At 38.0% G+C, this 25,922-nt stretch overlaps 2 protein-coding genes across 4 annotated transcripts in view; both read right to left on the reverse strand.

The window, feature by feature from the left end:
• Nucleotides 1–1,983, reverse strand: part of OGDHL (oxoglutarate dehydrogenase L) — a 117,553-nt gene extending 115,570 nt beyond the window's left edge. Inside the window, exon 1 of the mRNA XM_067465630.1 lies at nucleotides 1,976–1,983. The gene's annotated coding sequence lies outside the window, so the exon portion shown is untranslated. The remainder of the gene's footprint in view (nucleotides 1–1,975) is intronic.
• PARG (poly(ADP-ribose) glycohydrolase) overlaps nucleotides 1–25,922 on the reverse strand; it is a 92,710-nt gene that overhangs the window by 1,507 nt on the left and 65,281 nt on the right. For all 3 annotated transcript variants that reach the window (XM_060768994.2, XM_067465631.1, XM_060768995.2), the window contains exons 11-17: nucleotides 25,716–25,776; nucleotides 23,430–23,505; nucleotides 14,803–14,950; nucleotides 8,265–8,343; nucleotides 5,297–5,405; nucleotides 1,312–1,417; nucleotides 38–166 (exon numbers count right to left, since the gene is read on the reverse strand). In XM_060768994.2, the coding sequence (XP_060624977.2) occupies nucleotides 38–166; nucleotides 1,312–1,417; nucleotides 5,297–5,405; nucleotides 8,265–8,343; nucleotides 14,803–14,950; nucleotides 23,430–23,505; nucleotides 25,716–25,776 (708 nt within the window). The remainder of the gene's footprint in view (nucleotides 1–37; nucleotides 167–1,311; nucleotides 1,418–5,296; nucleotides 5,406–8,264; nucleotides 8,344–14,802; nucleotides 14,951–23,429; nucleotides 23,506–25,715; nucleotides 25,777–25,922) is intronic.

Genomic DNA, 25,922 nt, shown 5'->3' on the forward strand with positions numbered 1-25,922 from the left:
TCATGCACAGCTCCAAAGAGAAAACAACGACGCTTACCAATAGTTTGTTCTTTCTCAATTAGGAAAGTGTGCATGCTGTAAATGTCTCTCATCAGTTCAGCATCTCCAAAGGTAAAGTAAACCACATCTCGCCCAGCCTCTGCAGCTGCCAAGATTTGTATTAAGGCTACAGCAAAATCAGAAAAGAGAGTGAAAAAAGGTAAAAACAGAATGGAGAAATTCAAATACATTTTACAAATAGCAAGCAGAAATTTCTTCACATGCACCAATGTTCTAAGGAGTAATTGGCACTCCAAAAATGTGAAGATTTCAATCAATCAATCAATTCAGACTTTATTATGGTCCATGACCAGCACAGAGTGAGGCACAAAGACTAAATACAGTACCCTAGAGAGGTAGTTAGAAAAATATTAGAAAATTGGGGGGAGGGGGAGAATAGAGGGGTAGCAGAATAGAGGGGTAGCATTACTTCCCTAGATCTAGACACTATGCTCCTATTGATGCAGGCCAAAATCCCATTGGCTTTTTTTGCCGCCACATCACATTGTTGGCTCATGTTTAACTTGTTGTCCACGAGGACTCCAAGATCTTTTTCACACATACTGCTTTTGAGCCAGGCATTGTCATGCAGGACAATAAAAGATCAAGTACATTCTAATTATATAAGATTTACATTAGAATACGTTAATGTTGGCAATGCTTCAACTACGTGGAAAGTGAATCGATAGTTAATCTTATAAGTGAATGTTATTTTATTTCTAATTAACAAGAAATTGCAGTTTTATTTAGGGAGCAATTTTAATGCAATTTTATTGTTCAGTTTAGAGAAAGGGACAATTTTATGTACCAATGTATAAAAATACTATCATATTTCATCAAGGAGCTCTTAGAAACTCGCAACTGAATTATTAATAGTTCTAATGACATATCAGATTAATCTCCATTAAAGGTTGATGTTTTAATCAAACTACCAAGCTTCAGCAATTCGCATTTTCTGAAAGCACCTGTTTTTATGAAAGCATTTAATTGATCAGACAGCACATAAGCATGTGAGAGGTTACTAGCAAAATTCTGCAGCAAAATTGTTGATCTTCTGCTTGAAAAAGGAAGTAACTTGCTCACGGAGCTTGCAATAAGAGGGTGAACATAGGCTACCATGCAATTGTAGCAGAAGATTAATTCTATTAAAATAATTGTAGAAATATGAAAGCAATATAGTCCAAGAAAAGAAAGAGAAAAAAAAACTTGCATGTTATTTGCACGTTTTAATTTTTTCTGAACACATTTAATAGTAACTAGAAGAATGATTACCTTTCAATCTTGCATCACCTCCAAAGGCACCACATCCCCAGTTTCCTGTAGCTATTGCTGAAAGGTGATGCGGTGGGACACCAGGTCGAGAGAAACCACAATAAGCCTGGAGACAGAAATGTAACATTAGTTTCCTTAATATGTGTGTGTTTTTATTAAACCACAAAAACTTTAGCTTATGAGTAATGGCAATAGACAATGTCAATGAGAATGAAACTCTTCAAAGGGATTATCTTTAAGCTGTTTTATGCTGGCAACAATTCTCTTTACTGTCCATTTAAGACCTGTGTATTCATGTGCATATGTGTTTGGAGTTAATTTTGTGCAACTTCCAAACTTATTTTCCTGCCACAGTGTTTAAAATAACTAATATATGTAGTTGTCGGAAGTAGCAACCTGTTTCAAGCCTCCACTAGTTATTTGTTATGTATATAATTGAGACTGCATACTGTATACAATGTGTGCATTGGTTTGCAGTTTTTCTTTAACTCTATGTTGTGGTAGGGGCTGCGGACCATGTGATCAGATCTGGGCTTGTTCAGGGCTCCATTTTAGGAACAACATGCTTAAAGACTTCAGTAGAAACAGATGTATGCTGTAGACTTCAGTAGGAACAGTATGCTTAGAAACTCCATTGAACTTTCAGACTAAACAGACTCTCAGAACAGAGAGATGCTTTAGATTATAGACTGTTGATTATATAAAAAAGATGCTCTGTGTTACCCACACAGAGAAACTACTTCAGATCTACTTGTAACTGGATTGTTAAGCAAAGTACCTGTATGCTGAATACATGAAGTTTGTGCGTAAACCAACTATGTTACTTTTAAAAATGTCTGCTTATTTTTGTCTCTTGAGAACATGATTTAAAGACAAATGTATGTTAAGGGAGATTAGATGTTTTGGGACAATTAAAAAGAACACTTCTGAAACTCTGCTGTGTGTATATATATATATACACACACATATACCGTATATTCCGGGGTACTATACGACCTTTTAGGCATGTAAAACCTTATAAAATTTTGGGGGTCGTCTAGTACGCTGGGTATAAAATAAAAATAAAATTACAAACTATGGCTCCCAGAATGCCTCGGGGAGCCCACCCCAGGCACGCCACAGCCCTTGGGGGTCTCTCTCTCTCCTCCTCACCGGTAGAGCCTCTTGGTGTGGAGGGCCTTGGCCACGGGCTCCCCTCCTCCTCCTCCTCCTCCTCCCCCTCCTCCTCCGCTACCTAGGCTCATGGCAGCCTCCCGTGCAGGCTCCCTGTCCTTACTCTCTCCCTGGCTGCCTTCCTTGCTCAGGCCCAGGCCTCTCCCTTGTTGGCGCCCGAGCCCCTGGGCTGCTTTCTGCGCTGCTCAGGCCGTTCTCCTTTTTGGGCAGCCCTCGTGAGAAGTGCCTCTTCTCCCGCGAGACAATGTTGTCTCGCTGGAGAGGAGGTGCTCCTTGCGAGGCCTGCCTAGGAAGGAAAGCGGGTGAGCAGAAGGGTTTCCCGCACTGCTCAGGTCGCTCTCCTTCTTCCTGGCCAGGCCTCGCGAGAAGTGCCTCTTCACCCACGAGACAACTTTGTCTTGCAGGAGAAGAGGCGCTTCTCGCAAGGCTTGGCGGGGCTGGAAGGCAGAGGCGCCACGGCGGCGGAGTGGGGGCAGGAAGAAGGAGAGTAGCCTGAGCAGTGTGGGAGGCCCTTCTGAAGGCGGTGCAGGAAGCAGCCCAGGGGCAATAGCACGCCAGGCATAGAGGACAGAAACCACCTGGCTGGAATGCGGACTCATCTTAAATGGCGAGTAATAATAATAATAATAATAATAATATTTATTTATTTGATCAGTCATATGACCATTTCAAAATAGAATACGAGTAAAAAACAAGGCAACAAGGTGAAGACAGCAGCCGACCTTCTATTTATAGTCAGAATCTTATTTTCCTGGATCTTCTTTCAGGAAATCTGCTCTTTTCTTAATAGCTTTCAGAATAAAAAGGCTTACTCTGATTATGCTGGATCTTTCCCGCCCTTGCAAGAGGTATGTCAGAATATCATTTCTGTTGGGGGACCTGCAGTTGGATAATATTGGATGTAAATTAAATAGCGAGTATATCCCCAACTCTCTATTTTGTGTGTTAAAGTTGGGGGTCGTCTTATAGCCCCAGTCGTGTAGTACTCCGGAATATACAGTATATGTTTGTGCATTGGCTTATCTTTGTCCCTAAGTTCAAAGACATATCTAGGTACATCAGTTTAACAGCTGAGAAACCTAACTGCCTTGCATGAATGCCATTTCCCCAAAAGGTTTTGGCATCATTTTTCAAAAGGGTATGACTTCTAACAAGGTCATAAAATCTCCAAAAGGTTATGTGAATTTCCTTTTTCCAAAAGTAAAACTCTGAGATGTAGAGAAACAATGGAAAATAGAGGAAAAATAATGCACTAATGACTCCATGTTGCATATTGTTGATGAATGTCACTTATTCTTTCTGTTCCCAGTGTTCATAAGGCTGCTGCAGAAGTACGCAAGAAGGAATCTTTAGTAGGCCCTGCTTGTATTGCATGGTACCAGAAGAAAACAGTGTAGGAACATGTACAAATTTGCAAAGGAAAGCTTCGGAGAGTAAGAAAAAGACAGGAACAAAAGAGACACTGCTCCTGCTTCCAATTCCTGAAACTAGTTAAGCCAATATTCATTCAAAATACTGCATAAATTGGCTTAAATATTAATACATTACAGGCAGAATTGCAACATCCTAAAAGGAATATGCTAGGAGATTTTTCAGCGTATGGTGATAAAGCTTATAGCGCCCCCATAAATCTAACCTTATTTTAGTTGATGAAATGCAAAATGTCACTTGCCTGAAGAACAATCCACTAATTTAACACAACCTCTACTCAAAGAGAAAAGATTCTATGTGCCAAAAAATATATAAAATCTTCCTTAATGTATGAGTTGCATCTTTCCTATCAATGTGATTGAATATATGAAGTCTCATGTCAGATGCCTGGAATAGATGATTTAGATTTCCAATTAAACTGTCAGTGAAGTTTACTAATTTTATTTACTGTCTTTTGTAGAGCTTATTTTATTACCATCTGTGATGGTTGGTACTTGGTGCTGCTTTCAATACGAAGCTCCCGCTTTTCTTTCCTTTTTATAAAGCAAAATCTGTCTAAAATGCGCTACACCATTCCTGAAACATAATATTAATCCTTTGTATGTGGGAAATGTTAATTTCAAAGAAATGCCTGCCACATTAAATTGAAGATGCTTAAGCATTTACAGAAGGATCTGATGATCTACATCCTTCAGGTTTAAAACACATATTCATATGCTAGTAACGCGTTAAAATTGATGTGTTTTTGTACCATCTTTTTTTTTTGGCTGCTACAGCTGTCCCAAAGACATTCATGGTTAAAATGTGGTGCTCTTTCGACAGGGATTTAATATGTGGCATGCTACTGAAAACTTTTGTCAGTTAATATAAGACCATATCTATCTATCTATCTATCTACCTATCTATCTCTCTATCTATCTAAAAATGCACCTGTAAGATATTTAAATTAAATTAAAAACATTTGAATATCACATACCAAAGTAGATTCAAACAATATACTTTTATCAAATAAGAAAAGAGCATTAAACTGGATTTTAGTGCAATGTTACCATAGGTTTAGCAAGCTACCTTTCTGCAGCTGTTAAAGAAGTTGGATTAAGTTTCAAGGAACAGAACCACAAGTTCATTTTTCTAAATGAAAGCATTTCAAGAGGGAATCACTTACCCACTAGATTTAAACAGGCAAGCTTCGATTTTAATCTTACTGCTGAAAATATGAGTAACACCCTATGCGAACTGACACTGCAATTAAGCAGGAAATCTCCTTCAAGGAGTTGTTGACACTGCAAAAATTATTGGACAGCACAACTCAAACACTAATGAAATGGCTGCAAATAAATGATGGTCTTTAGGCTGCAGGATGGATTAAGGAGTTACTGGCCTTGTTGAGCTCTCTTCTAATTTTCTCAGGAGCAAACTGATCAAGGAAACGTCTGAAATGAAATGCATCTATAGCCACAATTTCAGTGCATCGCCTCTGCCACTCATCCCTGCATTTGGAGGAGGAAGAGGACAGGGACAGATAGAGGAAGAGAGAGGGAGAGAAATAGGCAGTAAAATTAACTGTGATAATATTGGTCACATAAACAAGATTGAAAATGAGTTCATCTCTCAAGGGTCTCACCAGTAGTGAAAAACACTGCCACACTGTCAGTAAAAGGCAAGGACATAATAGATCATGGGTGGACTACGTCAAAGGGGAAAAACTGGAGAGAGAAGATACAACATTTCCCCACAGATTTAGGAATACATTAATTAAAAACTGGGAAAGTCAGGAGTTCATGCTGTTATGATTTGTACTCATACAGATTATTTTAAAAGATTCCCTAGGTAACTAAGAAAAATATAAACATTATATTATTTTCTGTACTGTGCCAGGATAGTGAAAATAATGTATGTCTTTCAAGAATAATCCTCTCTCCCACCCTTTCCCCCATTCTGTATTGAAGCTGTAATTCTCAACAAGGTGAAAAAATTAACCAGTCTCTGTAGGATCTCCATAGGAATTGTATTTTATCTCTGGCAATTATTTTGGCATTTTGAGCTATTATATAATTCTTAGGGAGAGCGTTAAGCCTGATTGCTGATTTCCTGTAAAAAAATAAAACCCCATACCTCTATTTCAGAATTGCATTTGGAGAACTATGACAGACATTATAAAACAGTGGTTCCCAACCTGTGGTCCGTGGTCTACCAGTGGTCCGCAAGAATGAAAATATGGTCAGTGGCCTCACCATTACTACACCGTTGCCTCGAAACCACGCGGCAATGAGAGTAACTGGTCTCACGAAACCTCCTTATAGTGCCGAAGCAATTGTGATGTTGAAAGGGGAGAGGCTGACTACTGAAATATTATTATTACTACCACATCAGCTTTAGCTTATTAAATATGGTTTTCTGTGGATGAGTAGATGGTGACTACTGGATGGCATATGTTCTGTATCAGAAATTAGAGCTAATATGGTCAAAAAAGCTTTTCTCTGTTCACAGAGTCAAATGCCCCCTTGAGGTCCAAGAAGGCCACATTTAGCTCGTTAGGATAATTTTTAGAATATTTGTTGGCTAGGTGAGCCAAGATGTGGATCTGATCTAGTGTTGATTTCCCCTTAGAAAATCCTGCTTGCTCAGGGCCAATTATGTTGTTTTGGTTGACTCATGATTCTAGCCTAGTCTGGAGAAGCTTGGCATACATCTTTCCTATTATAGAGAGCAGGCTAATAGGTCGATAGTTTGTTGGATCATTTTGGTCTCCTTTTTTGAATATTGGGACCATTATGGAGGAGGTCCATGCCTTTGGATTCCAAGATCCTGACTTTTGGGAGCTGATATGGTCTATCCAATGCATTTTTCTTATTGAGCATCCCAAAAAAAAACCCAAGCCGAATCTAAAGTTGACCCTTTCGGTACTAATGTTGGAGAGTGGTCACTGGTCAAGTGCTCCCTGGTCAAAAGAAAAAAGGTTGGGAACCACTGTCATAAAATAACTAGGAGCTAAGTCTTCTTTGCAATAATCAAATAGTTTTGTAAACATTAAGATTTTATGAGTCAGAGAAATGATTATTATTATGATGCAAACAATCACACCAAGCAAAGCTACTGCTTCTGATAGATATGGTGGCACTTATACAGGGGGTGACCATGATTATACTAGTTAACGTCTCATCTAACTATGACAGGGAATTGAAGGTTTGTTTTGGGGTTTTTTTTTACTATGTGCATCTTTCTCATATATAAGCCCATGTAAGTCTTCCTAGCTCTTGAGGTACTTGTCAGAGGTGTCTCGAAAGTGTCCTCAAGTTTTTCCAAAGTAAGATGGAAACATGGGTGTAAGAGTGGTTCAATTTCCTTTGTACAAACATAAATTGTGAACAAGCAACAGAGCCCCAATACAAGTTTGAGTTTCACAGGACTACTAAGAAACAAGAGAGAAGAATTACCAACATGCAGAGGACATCTCCAAAGTTTTCAGAAATATAACAACAATCTATTTAGAAACTAAAGGGGCAGCTCTGTATCTGGCCACAGAGAAGGCAAACTAATTGAGGCTGACAGTGCTCAGAAATGGTAAAATGCAGAATGAGAGATAGAAAGAAAAAAAGGATCATGAGGGTGGGGAGAGAAGACCTCAATGTCTTGATAAATGGATTAGGTAGTTCGATCAAGAGCACCTTCTTTAAGAAAAAAGATACACTGAGAAGGACTAATTTTAATAATAATAATAATAATTTTATTTGTACCCCGCCACCATCTCCCCAACTGGGACTCGGGGCGGCTTACATGAGGCCAAGCCCAACAACACAGAAGCAAGTGAAATCAAAACATAAAAAACAGCATAATCAATTATAAAATCAACATAAAACATACATTATATGAATATTACAACCAATATACAGTAAAAATAAAACCATTCAAGACACATAACAATGAGTGGGCCGCATGTACAAATGAAAATAGGATAAAAACAAGGGATGAGATAGCAGTGGAGCAACTTATTTGTGAGGGAGGAACTCTTCTGAGATGGAGTCAAGAAAAGAACCTTAGTATAAAGGGTGCACAGAGGACAAAATTGAGGGTAAATGGTGAAATGTGAATTATATAGTTAAATCTCCAAAAGCACAGTGAAAGAGCTAGGTTTTGAGATTCTTCTTAAAACTTTCTAAGGTGGGGGCTCGCCTAATCCCATCAGGCAGTGTATTCCATAGATGGGGAGCCACTAAGGAAAAGGCTCTCTCCCTTGTTCCCACAAGGCGGGACCTGAGATAATGGTAGAGGTGAAAGAAGGGCCTCCCCCGAGGATCGGAGGGATCGGGCAGGCTCATGGAGGGAGATACGTTCACGAAGAACATTACCTGGGTGTTTCATCTTCATGGCTTCTTGCCCACCGATAAGTTTCTGCATAGCCAGTGTATTCACTATATTGCTCTGCACCTGAAATATATTGCTGAATTTTACAACTCATTTTAGCTGAATATCTCCTTTTTCTCTACAAAGACATTACCCTTCATAATACCTGTGCAGCTTTCATTAGCGCTAACAGGACAATCAGGAGAAGCAGAGGGTGATCCAAATGGAAGTGTGTGCTCTGACTATAGGGAAAAGCTATGGTAACCATCTTTCTCTGTCTCCTCCTAAGAAATGTCTGATTTTACTAGTACTTTAAATGTATATAAAGATGAAGCCTGTGGGTCTTACACATGGGAAACAGGCTTGTCAAGATTCAGAGCAGACAAAACAAGCTTACAAAATTTGAGCATGGGGTGGGCAGGGCAATGTGAGAAAAGTGTTTGGTTAGCAATATTGTAATTCACTGTCTGCCTTATTGAAGCAAAAGGAGGTTGTCAAGCTTGACTGGTATAGAAGGCCAGAAAAGGTTGCCCTGTCTCAGGCCCTGAAAATTTTGCAGTGAGCTCAGAATAATCAGCTGTTCTTTTTCATACAACTCAGACAAGAAGGCAATTTTCCTTCTGATTAAAAAACAAACAAATATAAAGCAGCTTCAGAGACATGGGTTCATCAAAACCAACCGGTCAGTCTTTAGGATGCTCAATGATGAGCACAGATCAAAACCTTTTTGCATATAAATTAATATTGCATATATAATTACTAGAGGAACCAATATTATGTTTATATAGATTCCTTTGCGGAATATAAAACATGATACTAAATAATTCTGAATTTTAAACATATTTAGAGCCATGCTTCTACTAAAGTATCTGGGAAGGATTTCTCCTTTATATATAACCCATTGTCCTAATTCCAACAGACCTCACTACCTCTGAGGATGCTTGCCATAGATGCAGGCGAAACGTCAGGAGAAATGCCTCTAGAACATGGCCCTATAGCCCGAAAAAACCCACAAGAACCTTGATTTCTCCTTTGTTTATTAACATAGCATGCACTTCTCAATTTTTAAAAATCTTTTCTTCCCTAAGTTTTTCATCTCTGCCTCCTTAGGCCTATCTTATACTTAAACAAGTAAGTATGACGGGGAGTGTAATAGTCCCAAACATTTGATAGGAAACATGCTGGAAAAGAAATTGGTCATGGCTCTCTACCATCCATCCTATTGAGTGGGCGGAGAATCTGTATTTCTTATCTGATTTCTGATGCAAACACTAGTTCGCTTGGCTGCAACTATGAGAAAATATTAATCCTTGATCTAAATGTTAAAATCTGTAGCTGAAAATCAATTCACAAATTTATAACTGCGCATGGGTCAAAATCGGATTCTATATCCAGATCAAACAATTTCCATTATATCACAATGGTTCTCCTTTACACATTAACAATATTTTTTACAAATCAAAATATTATGCATCATCCCTTCAGACTTCCAAAACTCCCCTTTATGTAATCTAATACCTTATTAATAATATCCAATATCATAAGAGTTTACCAATTTAACCCAACTTTCATATGGCTTCTGGTTTCTATAATAATATTATAAATAATCACAATACCATTCACTTTCTGAAGGAAAATACAAAGGTGAGTAAGAGTGGGAGAGAATGGAAGAAATATGGTTTGTGTGTACAAACAAGGTCAGGTTTAAGTCTTTCAAAATCTAAATAAAATGTATTTACAAAACACAAACTACTATTGTTATTATTTGCCTTTTGGCAAAAGCATAACTACCCTACAAACCATAAAACATATGTTCTTATTCTTCTGATTTAATTCATAGTTCCTGTTTCTCTTTATACTATGCTTACTCCTTAGGAAATTAGTCCTCCAAGGCTGAAATCCCTCACTAAAAGCACAGTATTTCTAACATCTTCGTGCAAGCTCCAAAGGGGCTCAGCTGGTAGAGCAGCTTGAATGTGGTGGACAAAAATGCAACAAGGCATATAACATATAAACAAATATTCCCGTTTTCAGTCTCAGGTGGCCAAGAAATTCATTCTGCGATGTTGGTTATTAGGCTCACAGGTTTATCTCTGTGTTATGAAGCAGGATGAAGAAATAGTAGCAATATTCGAAGTCAAAGTTGATCGGCCACACATGATATACCACAAACTTCCATTGTGCATACTTAAACCGAAGATTTGTTTTTCAAACTATACTCAGTGATCCTCAGTATTGGATCAGCCACTTGACATTCAGGGATGGAAAGGAAGAGCACTCCACCACGATTGGTTTAACACTCGCATTCCAACCAGAATGGTAGGATCTGAGATTCCTTTTTAGTTGAACCACTAAGCCCCTGACCCTTCTACAACAGTTTTTATTATCCTGCCTAACCAATTGGTCATGTTTGCCATTCTCTGTCAAACTGACAATGCAAGGATGTAAGAATGGATAACAGAGAAAGAAGTGTTGATTTCTGATCCTAGTGATGGCTGAAAAGCAGATCGAGGGACAGCAGAAGCCTGAAAAACAAGCTACTCAGTTGACAGTTCTGCCTCCTTGTTATCCTGAGAAAATGTATGCCTCCACTTTTCTGAACCTACTCATAATAAGGTTTCTTGTTAGGGCTAAGGTAAAGGTAAAGGTTTCCCCTGATATTAAGTTTAGTCATGTCTGACTCTGGGAGGTGGTGCTCTCCATTTCTAAGCCGAAGAGCTGGCATTGTCCGTAGACACCTCTAAGGTCAAAAGTCCAGCATGACTGCATGGAGCACCGTTTTATTAGGGCTGGGTGATGTTAATATTTGAGATACTTGTATAGGTGACCCATTAATTATCAAGCTCAGTACCAAGAAGGTGCTTTCAAGGTACTCCAAGCATTTCACAACTATCATTTCAGTAATCTTTATCACAACCTTATAAATTAGGATGGAACTATTACTCTAATTCCAATTTATTGGGGCATCTCCACCTATTCCTGAAGAAGTCAGATTTGGCCACAGTAGTACATGATGATTATATCTCATTTGGATTAGTGTGATGAGCTCTACAGGGGCGTGACTTTGAAAAGTGCTCAGAAACTTCAGTTGTTCCAAAGAACTAGGTTGCTACCTGGGTTAGATACACAGAGCGCACACGTCCGTTGTTACAACAGCTGAATTCAAAATACTGGTTTTGATCTATAAAGTCTTTTTTTTTATTCATCCTTTTTATTAGAGCTTTTTCAAAGTACATTAAAAAGAGGAGGAACATATCAGGTGTATAAGAAAGTAGGATCAATCGGAAAGGGGGGTAGGGTTGGTGGGTAGGTATGGGGAGGAGGTAGTAGGAGAGGGGAGGAAGGATCAGAATTAGGAGATATGGGTCTTCCAGTCCATTCCACAGGGAGATATTATTTCTGTATTGTGTTTATTTCTTTAAGTTCTGCTACCTAATTGTTTCAGGAAACTTTTTGTTCTGATTGTTCCTTCCCTTTTACTTATTAAGTTTCATTTATTTTTCTTGGAGATACATTCTCAGTGGTTTCCAATCTGTTTTGTTCGTTTTGTTCTGATCTTTTAATAGCTGCATTAATGAGTCTGTATTCATGTAATCTACTATTTTGATGAACCAGTCCTCAATTGTTGGAGATTCTTTCTCTCTCCATTTCTGTGCTATTACTATTTGCGCCACTGTTGATAAATAAAATAGAATCTTGTTTTTATTTTTTTCCATCTTGAAGTCTGTTATGTTCAGCAGGTAGTACTCGGGCTTCAGGTCAAACTTTATTTTGATAGTATTTTGTATGTGTTTGTGAACTGCTTTCCAGTCTTATAAAACTTGAATGCTAGTTAATTGCATTTCCCTGTATGAACTCTAAGAGTGCCTGGAAAGCCCCTTTCCTCTGCCACCAATATTTTAAAGGTTTACATAAAGCTAATTTTATGCATTTTAATAGCTTCAATGTATGTTGTTTTAACTTATGAAATGTTTAATTGTTTTTAGAATTATGGTATTTATACTTTTATTGATCTTTGTTGTTATTAATACCTGTTGATTTAATTTGCTATTACTTAGCTTGAGTCCCATTATTGGGAGAAAGGCCAGAAATAAATGAATGTAATAATAATGATAATCATAATCATAATATCATCCAGAAAGCTAGTGGCCTTCCTAACATCATTTTATACCCATATGTTGGGACATTTGGACCAGAAACTTCATCTCTTCTATCTTACACATGTGTTCAGTTCACTTTATTCCCAGGAAAGTGTCCACTGAACCCATTAAATTTACATAGGTGCAAACTTAACAAGATCTCACTAATTTAACACATCTACTCTAGTTGATTAACAATAAGATGTGGACAATAGTTACTACACTGCACTAGCTTTAAGGGATTTCTACAAAATGAAGAAATTCACTTCATAAAGTCAGATGTGTAATAAACCTGGAACACTCTAAACTGTATTTACAGTTTTGTGCTGCATGAACAGATGAAACTTACAGTAAAGCCTCACTGTACAAGAGATGTAACATGCCCATGAAAAACCAGTGTGAGATCCCAATATGTAATTATGTTGATTTTCATTTTTGAGTCCTGTCACTCTGAACTCTCAGGCTCAGGATACATTTTCAGATGCAAGTATCAAAGCAAAACACCAGAACACAACACTAATGTCTGATATTCTCTTTTCATAATTGGTAGGTCAGAAAACGCCTCTGCTTGTTTTTTGCATGACCAATTTCATATTCGTTAGCATAGTGATCTCAAGCAGATGCTGGGCAATTGCAACAAATCTAATTTTCTTCCAATTTCTCGGTCTCTTCTCTAAATTTCAGCAGCGCAGTTACGTCCATTAGGCCCAATGAGTCAAGATGTATCATCGAAAGATTGTAATTTATCAGGCAGATAGCTGAACACAGCAAAGACTCGCTTAAGCACTGAGATGGAAGCAAGCCAAGAATCAAATGAGGATGATGAAATGGCTGTTTCCATTAAGGGAGCAGAACATTGCATCACAGATATTAATTAGAGAGCACTGTAATAAAGTAAAGTGCACTGGGAAAAATCGGAAAAAAAATCTTAGTCCCTCAGAAATAAAAGCATTCATTTTTGATGCAGAAGACATAAACACCTGTTCACATTTCCATTTCAAATGTATCATCAGCTCTTTCATTTCTATTATTATTTTAAGAATTAAAATTCAGATTATAGCCATCAATCTACCTTTCACCTACAGCAAGAAACCTAACGTATTTTCCAGCGTATAAGACAACTGGGCATATAAGACCCAACGTTTCCAGTTAAAATATAGAGTTTGGGATATATTTGCCATATAAGACTACCCCTCTTCCAACACACACCAAATAAAAATAAAAACAAAAACATCAGATTTGATTTCAATATGGTAATTTTCCTACTGCCTTACCTCCTTCTCTGCCTCTCAGATCTCGTACATGCATGCCTGTGCCGCATCACTGCAGTACCCAGGAGCGAGATCTGAGAGGCAGAGAAGGAGGTACGGTAATAGGATACAAGGGTGAGCCAGAGAGGTGAAAGAGGCATGTTTTTCTGGGTACAGCGCCGCTCTATCTCTTTTTTCCATATCCCAGGCGCCCCGGATGCCTGCAGTTTGCTCCGCCCTTCACTTACACCATCTCAATGAGGCGCCCCCTCACCTCATCATAGGGACCATGTTAAATCACTTCTTTCCATAAACCCTGGTGAATGGATTTTCTTCTCCCCATACTTGTTCAGCGCCACTCATGCTGCTTTCATACAGTTGCCGCATACAGCAGGGATGTGGCCACGGCCGTGAGCTCCCCCCACCATATGCGGCGACCCCAGGCTCTCCAGTCTGGCTCAGAAACTTCAGCACCCGTCCTATAAGATGACATCTGGCATATAATACAAACCCCTGACTTTTGAGAAGATTTTCCTGGATTAAAAAGTTGTTTTATATTCCAGAAAATACAGTATATAGCTCAGACAATTCTTTAGTTATTCCCAATTTAGGTTGAAGCAACAGTAACATTTAGGACCTAAAAAACTTCCTGTTATTCTTTAACACACTTGAATATGGGATCCTCATAGAATCACTATTTTACAGATCCTGTGAGAATACCACCCCGCCTAGCCACAGTTATGCTTAAGACAACAATGTGATAATAGAAAGTTAAAATCAACATCCTAGGCACTCTTTGATCATCTTCAGTTTCTTCTGTTTACTGCATAGGAAACCTTTTCTTTCTTGCACACCAATGTTCAGGCCTCTAAATAAATACAATTGATTTGAAGAAGTGACAAAGCTCACCCTTTGAGGTAACTTAAGCTAACAGGTTACTAACCCAACATCTCTCATAGAGTTTAACGGGTAAGTAGGGATTTAGACAAGAGTTTCTTGACCTTAATCTATCCAATACGACACCACATTGACTAAGTTTTAGTCAATAAATACATTAGATGATTGCACTGTAGCCAGTGCTGCTGAGAACACAGTTTTACAATCTTTTGGTACTAGTTTCATATGCGCTATGCAGGAGGTTTGTAAAAACTAACCTGTGATAATTAGGCACTCATTGTGATCCAGGACTTCAGTAATGAGACGAGATACAATCAGTTCTGGGTTGATTAAGAAGCGAATTTCTTCCTGTACCAGTCCTGCACCAGTGACACCACCTCCAACAAAGCGATTAGCAAAATCAACCTATAGAAAAACATTTGGTTGTTATGAGCATAGAAACACCTTCCCATTCACCACAACCCTTTTAAATAATGCAATATATACTGCTCACACTCAGTTGTCACAATCATCTACACTTCTTTTGTGTTTTGATTAACAACTTCTATGCAGTGCCACCACTATCCAGCCTGAGACAGTTATATTACATTCAAAGTACACATTGTGGCAGCACCTTCATTAGGTCAACCTAAACACATCAAATTAATCATGTCTACTGACCTCCTAGAGAGGTAAATATGGTAATAAAAATTATGTAGCGGAAAAAAGTGACGATGTTTATTTTCATAAAAATCTATGAATTTGATTTTCCTTCTAGCTTTTAGTTTCCCAGTCCTATGATTGTTTTATTTTTTTAAATTGGTCTTTATGTTTCTTTATAAAAACCCATGACGTTGTGGTGCACTTTTAGCACATTTTTACCAATAAACACATTTTTGCAAACAATTTCCCCTAATATATGTCTGGTCTTTCATTTTTATTCATGTACATATTTGTGTGCACACTTTCCCCCCCTAATATATGCATTTTTGTGAGTGACAGCTGGCAAATGATAATTAGAATACAGTTGGCATATTAGGAACTCCAAACTAGGTTGATGCCCATTAAAGTGACTACAAAGAATTGTCTCCTGGCTATATCCTTGGTCACAGGCAACCTGATCCTGGGCATATTTAGTTAAGTAACCAAATTCTATCAGTACTTTTCCATTCTCAGATATTTCTATGACTTAAGACATCTGAATAAGCTGACAAGTGTTTATCCACAAAGTCAATAATTTATTATTGGGCAATAGCAACCTGTATACTCACTGTTTTCGATACTGAACAGAATGCACAAAATATATATGTATGATATATATATATATATAGAGAGAGAGAGAGAGAGAGAGAGGGGGGGGGGCACTGGCCAACACAAATTTTGATGCCTCAAATGCTAGCCCTGTTTCTGGATATTTTTGCCCCCAAGCCCAAAAATGGCACTATTCCCCCCCCCCCCACCCCTACTAGCCTCAGTTTTTGAGATACAAATTGTGTGTGTGTGTGTGTGTATCTATATATATATATATAGTCATCATATTCTCACCCATAGAAAATCTTGATAACCATATCTAAGAAATTAGAGCAGATACGTTCTATCTAATGCAATTTTCTGAATCGGTCCCCCAAATGACCCCAGGAACAGGCCTAAAAATCAAGACATTGACTTTTTTTTTGGTTGGGCTCTGTAATCAGTGCTTGTTATCTGTTTTCAATAATGCTGTGTCTCCTTTATGAGTCTCGAGAGTCTCCTCCTTTAATCCTCTGATTAAAAAAGCAGAGTAAAGAGAAAACCCTGATTTAATAGAAAAGTAAATCAGCCTGCCTGTACACTAAGGTCAGAGGCTCTTTTGTGGGTGACCCTGAGAAAGAGAGTCCAAGGGTTACTAACAGAGAGAGAGCCTTGCTTATTGAGAGCTTCCCGTAAGGATGCTAGCTTGGTGTGTATGTTTGTTACCATCTCTTTGGTGAACCTGAAAAGATAGTTTAATTTCATAGAATCATAGAATAATAGAGTTGGAAGAGACCACATAGGCCATCTAGTCCAACTCTCTGCCATGAAGGAAAAGCACAAAGTATCTCTGACTGATGGCCATACAGACTCTGTTTAAAAGTTTCCAAGGAAGGAACTTCCACCACACTCCGAGCAGAGAGTTCCACTGTTGAACAGCTCATACAGTCATGAAGGTCTTCCTAATATTCAGGAAGAATCTCCTCTAATTTGAAACCATTGCTCTGAGTCCTAGTTTCAAGGGCAGCAAAAAACAAGCCTGCTTCCTCTTCCTTATGACACTTTTTCACATATTTATACATGGCTATAAAGTCTCCTCTCAACCTTCTCTTCTTCAGGCTAAACATACCCAGCTCTTTAAGACGCTTCTAGTAGGGTCTCTAGACCTCTGATCATTTTAGTTGCCCTCCTCTGTACACCTTGTCAATGTCTCTTTTGACAGTATGTATAGGTCAATAATCAATAAACAGGTATGAAATATAAACTTATATTGAATAAACAAGTACAAATTTACAATTATAATGTTAATGCTCCGTACATCAGCTCCACTGGCTGCCCACTGGCTTCCGAGTACAATTCTAGGTATAGTATCTTACATTTGTCCTTGTTGAAATTTATTTTGTTAGTTTTGGCCCAGCTCTCTAATCTGTTAATGTCATTTTGAATTCTGATCCTGTCCTCTGGAGTATTAGCTAGCCCTCCTAATTTGGTGTCTTCTGCAAACTTGAAAAGCACACCCTTTAAACTAGGCATCCTCAAAATGAGGCCCTCCAGCTGTTTCGGCCTCCAACTCCCAGAGGCCCTAACAAGCTTGTTCAATTGTCAGGAATTCTGAGAGTTGAAGTCCCAAACAGCTGGAGGGCCCTCAAACTAAGTCAGGGGCCCTCAAACTAAGGCCCGGGGGCCAGATACGGCCCTCCAAGGTCATTTACCCGGCCCTCGCTCAGGGTCAACCTAAGTCTGAAACGACTGAAAGCACACAACATCAACCATCTTATCTCATCAGCCAAAAGAAGGCCCGCACTTCCTATTGAAATACTAATTTGTTATATTTGTTAAAATTGTTCTTTATTTTAATTATTTGATTGTTTTTAAGTGTTTCTTTTCAAATTATAATCCGGCCCTCCAACAGTTTGAGGGGCTGTGACCTGGCCCTCTGTTCAAAAAGTTTGAGGACCCCTGATCTAAGTCATTAATAAAGATGATTAATAGTACTGGGCCCAGGACTGAACTCTGCTGCACTCCACTAGTCACTTCTTTCAAGGATGAAGAGGAACCATTGGTGAACACCCTTTGGTTTTGCTCGCTTAGCCAATTACAGAACCACTTAATAGTATTATTTATTTATTTACTTTGCTTATATACCGCTGTTCTCAGCCCGGGGGCGACTCACAGCGGTGTACAACATAGAAAGTACAACATAGTAGTATTGCCTAGCCCACATTTGACTAGTTTGCTTCCAAGAAGGTCATGGGGGATGTTGTTGAAGGCCTTTCTGAAATCAAAATATGCTACATCCACATCCACAGCATTCCCTGCATCTACCAAAGTTTTAACTCTATTGAAAAAAGAGACAAGATTAGTTTGGTATGACTTGTTTTTGAGAAAACCATATTGAATTTTAGTGATCACAGCATTCCTTTCTAAGTGATTCCAGCCTGCCTCCTTAATCTTTCCTGTTATTGATGTCAGGCTAACTGGACGATAATTGTTTGGATCCTCTTTTTTTCCCTTCTTGAAGACAGGGACAACATTTGCTCTCCTCCAGTCTGCTGGGACTCCTCCTGTTCTCCAAGAATTCTCAAAGATTATTGCCAGTGGTTCTGAAATGACTTCTGCTAGTTCCATTAACGCTCTTGTATGTAGTTCATCTGCCTGGTCCTGTTTCTCTTTCTAAATGTCACATTTTTCCAAGCATCAGCATTCTCCACATTTGAAGTGACCTCCCCATAGCCTTGCACTGAACATTTATCTGATGTGAGTTGTGTATCTAGAATAGTCTGCTGGGCTGTGTCTAAGAAAAACTTGAGTTTCTTAAGGTACTTAAGTGTCTTAGTCCGGGCCTTTAGTTGCTCGGTCTTCTCTTCCATTAAAGCGAGCTGTTTGCATTTGTTGCAGATGTAGCTCACTAGATGTTCTATCAAGAAGATGAACATCCCACAGCCGCTGGATGTGACTGGAACAGCTTGCCCCTGCTCCATATCTTGGTGACTCAGGTTACCAAACAAGAGCTTTTACCGAACGGTGGTCCTCCTTCTCAAAATCCCATGAGTCTCCTGTTAACTATGTTTGTCCAAAATCAGCATTGGATAAGTTGTGCGCACCGCTGGAGCTCAACTGCTGGCTCCACCCCCAGAAAGGACAGATGATCTAGCTCAGTGTTTCTCAACCTTCCTAATGCCGCGACCCCTTAATACAGTTCCTCCTGTTGTGGTGACCCCCAACCATAACACTGTTTTCGTTGCTACTTACTAACTGTAGTTTTGTTACTGTTATGAATTGTCATGTAAATATCTGATAGGCAGAATGTATTTTCATTCACTGGACCAAATTTGACACAAATACCCAATAAACCAAAATTTGAATACTGGAGGAGGGGGATTGCGGGTGTGTGTGTTGATTTTGTCCTTTGGGAGTTGTAGTTGCTGGGATTTATAATTCACCCACAATCAAAGAGCATTCTGAACTCCACCAGCGATGGAATTGAAACAATCTTGGCACACAGGACTCCTATGACCAACATTAGGCATTGATCTTAAGTTTGGGAGTCATAGTTCACCTCCATCCAGAGAGCGCTGTGGACTCAAACAATGATGGATCTGGACCAAACTTCGCATGGATACTCAATATGCCCAAATGTGAACACTGGTGGAGTTTGGGGAAAATAGACCTTGACATTTGGGAGTTGTCGTTGCTGGGATTTATAGTTCACCTGCAATCAAGAAGCATTCTGAACCCCACCAATGAGAGAATTAGGCCAAACTTCCCACAAAGAACCCTGATGACCAATAGAAAATACTGTGTTTTCTGATAGTATTTGGCAACCCCTCTGACACCCCCTCAAAACCCCCCCCCCCCACGGGTCCCAAACCCCAGGTTGAGAAATGCTGATCTAGCTGAAGTTCCACCCCTTTCTGACAATTTAATTTTTTGATGACATAGTGTCACTTTTTCTTATGTTTTATTTTTCTTTATCTAGATCTGTATTTTACTATGCTATTTTAATTTAGGCTTTTATATGATAAATTTGACAGAAATTAAGAACTACATCTATTAAAATGACTGAATTGTTTGAAAAACAATGGAGGCTACAATGAAAAGGCAAAAACATATTTGTGGGTGCAGCACTGCTCATAAGATGTGATAGACTCAGGAGAGAGCTCTTTTTCATATTTAATATCAGCTTGTCCAAGAAGAGGGATTTGTTCTGCTTATGCACAACAGAAAACCAAGTAGCTGAAATGGGACTGACAATCACATCTCTCAGGTGAGACTATTCCGAGTGCATTCAATGCAAATTTATACAGTACAACAAATGCATTATACAATATTTTTCCTCCTCCAAGGAGTACAGTTTTGAGAGGATTGGGAGAATATTTAATATTGCTTTGTGGTTTTAAAACACATCTTGGTTTTAATACATGTTTCAGGAGAAAATAATAAAATGTCTGTTTCAACAGAAAGCATAAAAGAAAAATGGCCAAGTTGATTCAGGACACTGGCATCTTATCAACCTTTTAGTTGGAAATACCCTCACTCCAGAGGTGAAGATATAAAAATGGATTACCCAAAGTCACAGAAGAAGAAATGGGAACAGCAAACCCAAAGCTTTTTAACTAAATCCTAATTAAGACACCCTCCCATTTTCTGCCTCAGCCATTCATCAACTATAAATATATTAACTGTTGACTAAGTACGTCCATTCATTTTTCATACTGTAGCAGAATTCCAAGACTCAAATCAGTCATTACAGAAGGAGTTGTATGAGGACAAAAGGTTGGCACAGTCTCTTTTCTGAGAATTATACTAATCTAATTCATGAGAATAAGCCAATGAACTATATCAGTAAATAGCAGGGGAGACAATACAATGAGAGCAGTAATGAAATCATGTAATTACACTAGCTATTATCAATATGCTAACAATAATACGGACATTGCATGCACGTTTCACCAAATCTGAATCTGGCGAACATCTGCTACTCACACTGATGTATTTTCATGGTAAAGAAAAATAATTTATAGACACAGATTTTCCTATATTTTACTGTTATATATTTCCATATCACTATGAATTGCATAGCTTGAAGGAAACCTTCCTGCTAGTTATACGTGGATACATATTTTAGACAATCAGCTCTCATAATATGGCGTCTCCAAAGGACGAAGAATTGCTGCCTTAAGACTGCTCTAATTGAGCATGGCTGCATTTCTGATTTTATGGGTATTTCTACCTCTTCTATGGGCTGACAATTTCAAAAACTTTATATGCTTCTAAGATTGGGTTATACATTACTGTAATACATAAAATGTGTTAGACAGTAGAGTTCATAACCCCTTTCTATCATATAATAATCACTGATCTAAGTTATTTAGTTCCATTTCAATCAGGGGTGAAAAGTTTGAACATCTGCATCATTTGACTTTTTTATGCAAAAGAAAGAAAGAGGATTACAAATTCAGAATAAAAACACATAATATCATGACATATTAAGGACTAATACATCTTATTCGGCATAAAGATGTATTATGCCCTCCTCCACAAATAATCTGTCTCTTTTATCTTGCCCAAGTTTTTAATTAGTTTCTCTTTTAATCATTACATGTAGCCCGCCCATTGTTATTGTGCTTATTGTAATTTTATATTGTTATGTATTCACATGTTTTATGTACCGTGTATACTCGAGTATAAGCCGACCCGAATATAAGCTGAGGCACCTAGTTTTACCACAAAAAACTGGGGAAACATATTGACTCAAGTATAAGTCGAGGGTGGGAAATGCAGCCACTACTGGTAAATTTCAAAATAAAAATAGATACCAATAAAATTAATTGAGGCATCAGGAGGTGAAATGCTTTTGAATATTTACATAAAACTGTAATTTGAGATAAGACTGCCCAACTCTGATTAAATCATTATTCTAACCTTCTTCAATGTAAATGTACTTACATATCCTTCCAACAATAATAAAGAGAGTAAAATAATAAATGTAATAATAATAATAAAGTAAAATAATGGAAATGCAATAATAAATGTAATAATAGAGTAAAATAATAAATTTAATAATAGAGTAAAATAGTAAATGCAATAATTAAAATAATAAATGTAATTATAATAATAATAGGGTAAAATACTGTAAATGTAATAATAATAAAGAGAGTAAAATAATACATGAAATAAAACTAATATATTATTAATAATACTAATAACAGAGTAAAATAATAAATAACCTTGACTTGAGTATAAGCCGAAGGGAGCTTTTACTCGAGTTAAAAATTAGGCTTATACTCGAGTATATACAGTAATTATGATGTTGTTTATTGTTTGTATTTTCAGTTTGTGTTTTCGGTTTTATTCTATTGTAATTTGTTGTCTGGGCTTGGCATCATGTAAGCTGCTCTGAGTCCTCATCAGGGAGATGGTGGTGGGGTATCAATAAAGATTATTATTATTATTATTATTATTATTATTATTATTATTATTATGACTGAAGTTTGTGGACTTCATCTTGCTTCATGAGACGTATAAAGGGTCACTAGACTTTTTGTAGATTTAATTGCAACAGCTGGGATTGCTATCTTACTATCTCCCATTAGTCTTGTTTTCTACTGCCCTGGAGACCAGGATGCGGGAAAATGACTTCAAACTACAGGAAAGGATATACCTCCTGAAAATTAGGAAGAACTTCCTGACTGTGAGAGCTGTTCAGCAGTGGAACTCTCTGCCCCGGAGTGCGGTGGAAGCTCCTTCTTTCAAGGCTTTTAAACAGAGGCTGGATGGTCATCTGTCAGGGGTGCTTTGAATACGATTTTCCTGCTACTTGGCAGGGGATTGGACTGGATGGCCCACGAGGTCTCTTCCAACTCTACGATTCTATAACTACATGATATGGATTTAAGCAGGTTTAATTGCATGAATGGTCTATGAGAATTGTATTCTGGAAAAGTCTCTTAGGAAAGCATCATCAAAGGGAATGGAAACCACAAACGGCCACAGTCATGTCTTGCTCAGTTTCCATTTGTTGCAATGAAGTTTTCTGCAGAAGTTTGAGAGAGTTCTCTCTTAAACATGCTGTAAACCCTACTATTACTCTAATCATGACTTTTCAGATGGGTCCAAAAAGATACAAATTATTAAACATATAGCAAAACATGACACAGTATTCTGGATTGCATTTCAAAATCAAGCTCCCCTTTAGTTTAATTTTTAATGTCTGCAGGTAAGGTGGCTTCTTTTCAATCTATTTTCGCTAACTAGCTCTTGGATCAAAACAATTCCACTACCAGGGGACAAAGCTTCCTGTACTGCTGAATGGGTCACCAGGTCGGGCACAGTAACATCGCTTCAAAAGCAAAACAATATAAACAGAAAATTGGAAGGCTGTCACTTTCATACCATGAAAGCCTTGTTTCTGTCAGTCTTCAGTCTCTGTCTGACCTGAAGAACCTGGAGCTATCAAGGTCTTATGACTGTCAATCAAAAGGTTTTTCAACAGGGCACAAATGTGGAAAACAAGGTATGCTGGATACAATAGACAATGTTAAGACTGTCAGAACAATCAATGTCTCATATGCTGCATAATGGCTTCCTACTTTTGCACAATCTAGGCTAAAACTGAACTATTCTGCTAAAATAAAGTAATGGTCAGTAGAATCTGTGTGTCATTCTATCTTACCTGTAGCATTCCATGCCCGTTGTTTTCAATAGTACCTTCGTATGTGACATGCAACCTTGACATTTTTTTCTGAGATCTGTAATCAAACAAACATATACTTTGAAATGCAAATACATGATTGGGTTGTTGTAGGTTGTTGTAGGTTGTTGTAGCATACAATGGGCTGACTGTGCCTGGAGCAAACTTTTGTTGAGAGGTAATTAGATGTCCCCGCCTGTTTCCTCTAATTACCTCTCAACATCTAATTACCTCTCAACAAAAGTTTGCTCCAGGCACAGTCAGCCCACTGTATGCTAATCAAGGTGGTCAGTTGAAACATTCACACCTAGCTCCAGCAGACAAAAGTCCTTTGTCTCACCCTGGTCATTCCACAGATATATAAACCCTTTTTCCTAGTTCCAACAGACCTCACAACCTCTGAGGATGCTTGCCATAGATGCAGGCAAAACGTCAGGAGAGAATGCCTCTAGACCATGGCCATACAGCCCGAAAAAACCTACAACAACCCAGTGATTCCGGCCATGAAAGCCTTCGACAATACAAATACATGATTGTACTTTAGAAGAGATAACTGAATTTTAATTTCTATTAAATATGTTGTTTAATAGACCTAAAGCATGGTCTAAATCCAATTGGTATCACCAGCTATAAGAAACCTATTGAATAAATGAGGTTTACATACATATTGAATATTGGTATCAATTCAGTAAAGTTATTCCACATTTATTCTTATTTTTTCTAATCTAAACTACATTCAGTTTCAAACAATTGTAAAATGAACTACATATTTGCAGTTTTACCTCCACATTTGTACTACAAGTGTAGCATTATCTTGTAAAATAAAAAAATAATCAAAAAAGCAAGTAATAAATTGACTGTGACATCATTATCTTTAGAAACCTATCCCTCCATAAAAGGCAGAGGAAGATTTCTCAAGTTATGAGCACCAAGGGAACATAATGTCAATTCTCCTCCAGAGTAAGTACTTCCACTAAGAAATGGCTTCTGAAATGGCATCTCTCATATGCCCTTTAGGGTTTAGTTATCCATTTATCATACGCTAACTAGAGTATAGCTGAGAAATAGCAGGAGTGAAACATTTCTTTTATGTCATTTGCAAGACACAGCACAACATTTCTCATTCTGCTGTTTCTTTCATAACAAACATACATTTGTCATCTTAGGCAAGCAAGGGATATAAGTAAAGAAAAAGGTAACTATAAGCTGATATCAAAATAAGCGAATCAGATGTCACACAGACATTCACTCATATTGTGTACATGTACACACTTACGTTGTATACACATAAACACATGCATACGTTTGGGCTCATGGAACTACATCATTCCAACTTATTAAAAGACATGTAACCTACACATCCAAGTTCAATATACAAACATGCACCTACAAAAAGTTTGAGTGAAATTATGACTAGAAATGATAGAGCAGAGACTGATAGCATCAAAATCTACAACCAACAAGTGGTATGGGTAAGTCCTTTTATTTTTATGGGTTAAAGGTTATCACTGCATCTGTACTCCTTATACTGAGTCATATAGAAGATGGCCCTGCCTTTATCACAAGTGAGGCTGGTGGGGACGAGGGACAGGGCCTTCTCAGTGGTGGCCCCTCGCCTGTGGAATTCACTCCCCGGGGAAATCAGGTCGTCACCATCTCTCCTCTCCCTCAGAAGGAAGCTGAAGACATGGATATGGGACCAGGCATTTGGGTAATCTGGCAGACTATTAAAAGACTAACAAGGTAATGATGACTAGAGTTGGAAAGGATTATGGTAATGCTAAATGGATTGACGGATTTTAGAACTCTATAAACACGTGCTGTAGATAGGCTTTTCAGTTGATATTGCATTAATTGTATGTTTCTAACTATTGTGTTTATTGTTATTTGCATTTTTATTGTACTTGTTGGCATCAAATTGTGCCGGATGTAAGCCGCCCTGAGTTAGTTCCCCCTAGGGGGTGAGAAACTGGCCATCAAAATTTATTAATTCCAGGCTGATTTCAACTGAGAAAAGATTTATAGTTTATACAGTGATACTAATTGCTAACCCCTTTCAACTATTTTTGTTGTTTTAATTAGAAATTGTTTTTATTTTATGACTTGACCCTTTTGCTTTGGGAAATATCTTGGAGATGCTTTGCCTTGGAAATAAGCACAAACAATTAAAGTACCTTCAAAATCTGAACTTCTAATGTTACCAGGATTTTCAGTAAATTTTTCAAAAGCAAAGCAAAGACACCTCAGAAGGGTTTTTTTAAAACTGACCTTTCCCATTCAGGAAATTCCTGTAGACACTGTCTTGTAAATGTCACCAGTCCAGTGGGTTCTACAAGAAAGACAAATGCAATAGATACACATTGTTCATGGCAAAATTATGTTTAATTATTCCATTTCATCAAGAGAGAAAGCATACAAAACACTGCTAAGAAACCTGGAGCGGATGGATGGGGAGAACTTCTAGGGGGAGTGAAA

Source organism: Anolis sagrei, chromosome 3, assembly GCF_037176765.1.
Source record: "Anolis sagrei isolate rAnoSag1 chromosome 3, rAnoSag1.mat, whole genome shotgun sequence".
In the NCBI taxonomy this organism is placed as follows: domain Eukaryota; kingdom Metazoa; phylum Chordata; class Lepidosauria; order Squamata; family Dactyloidae; genus Anolis; species Anolis sagrei.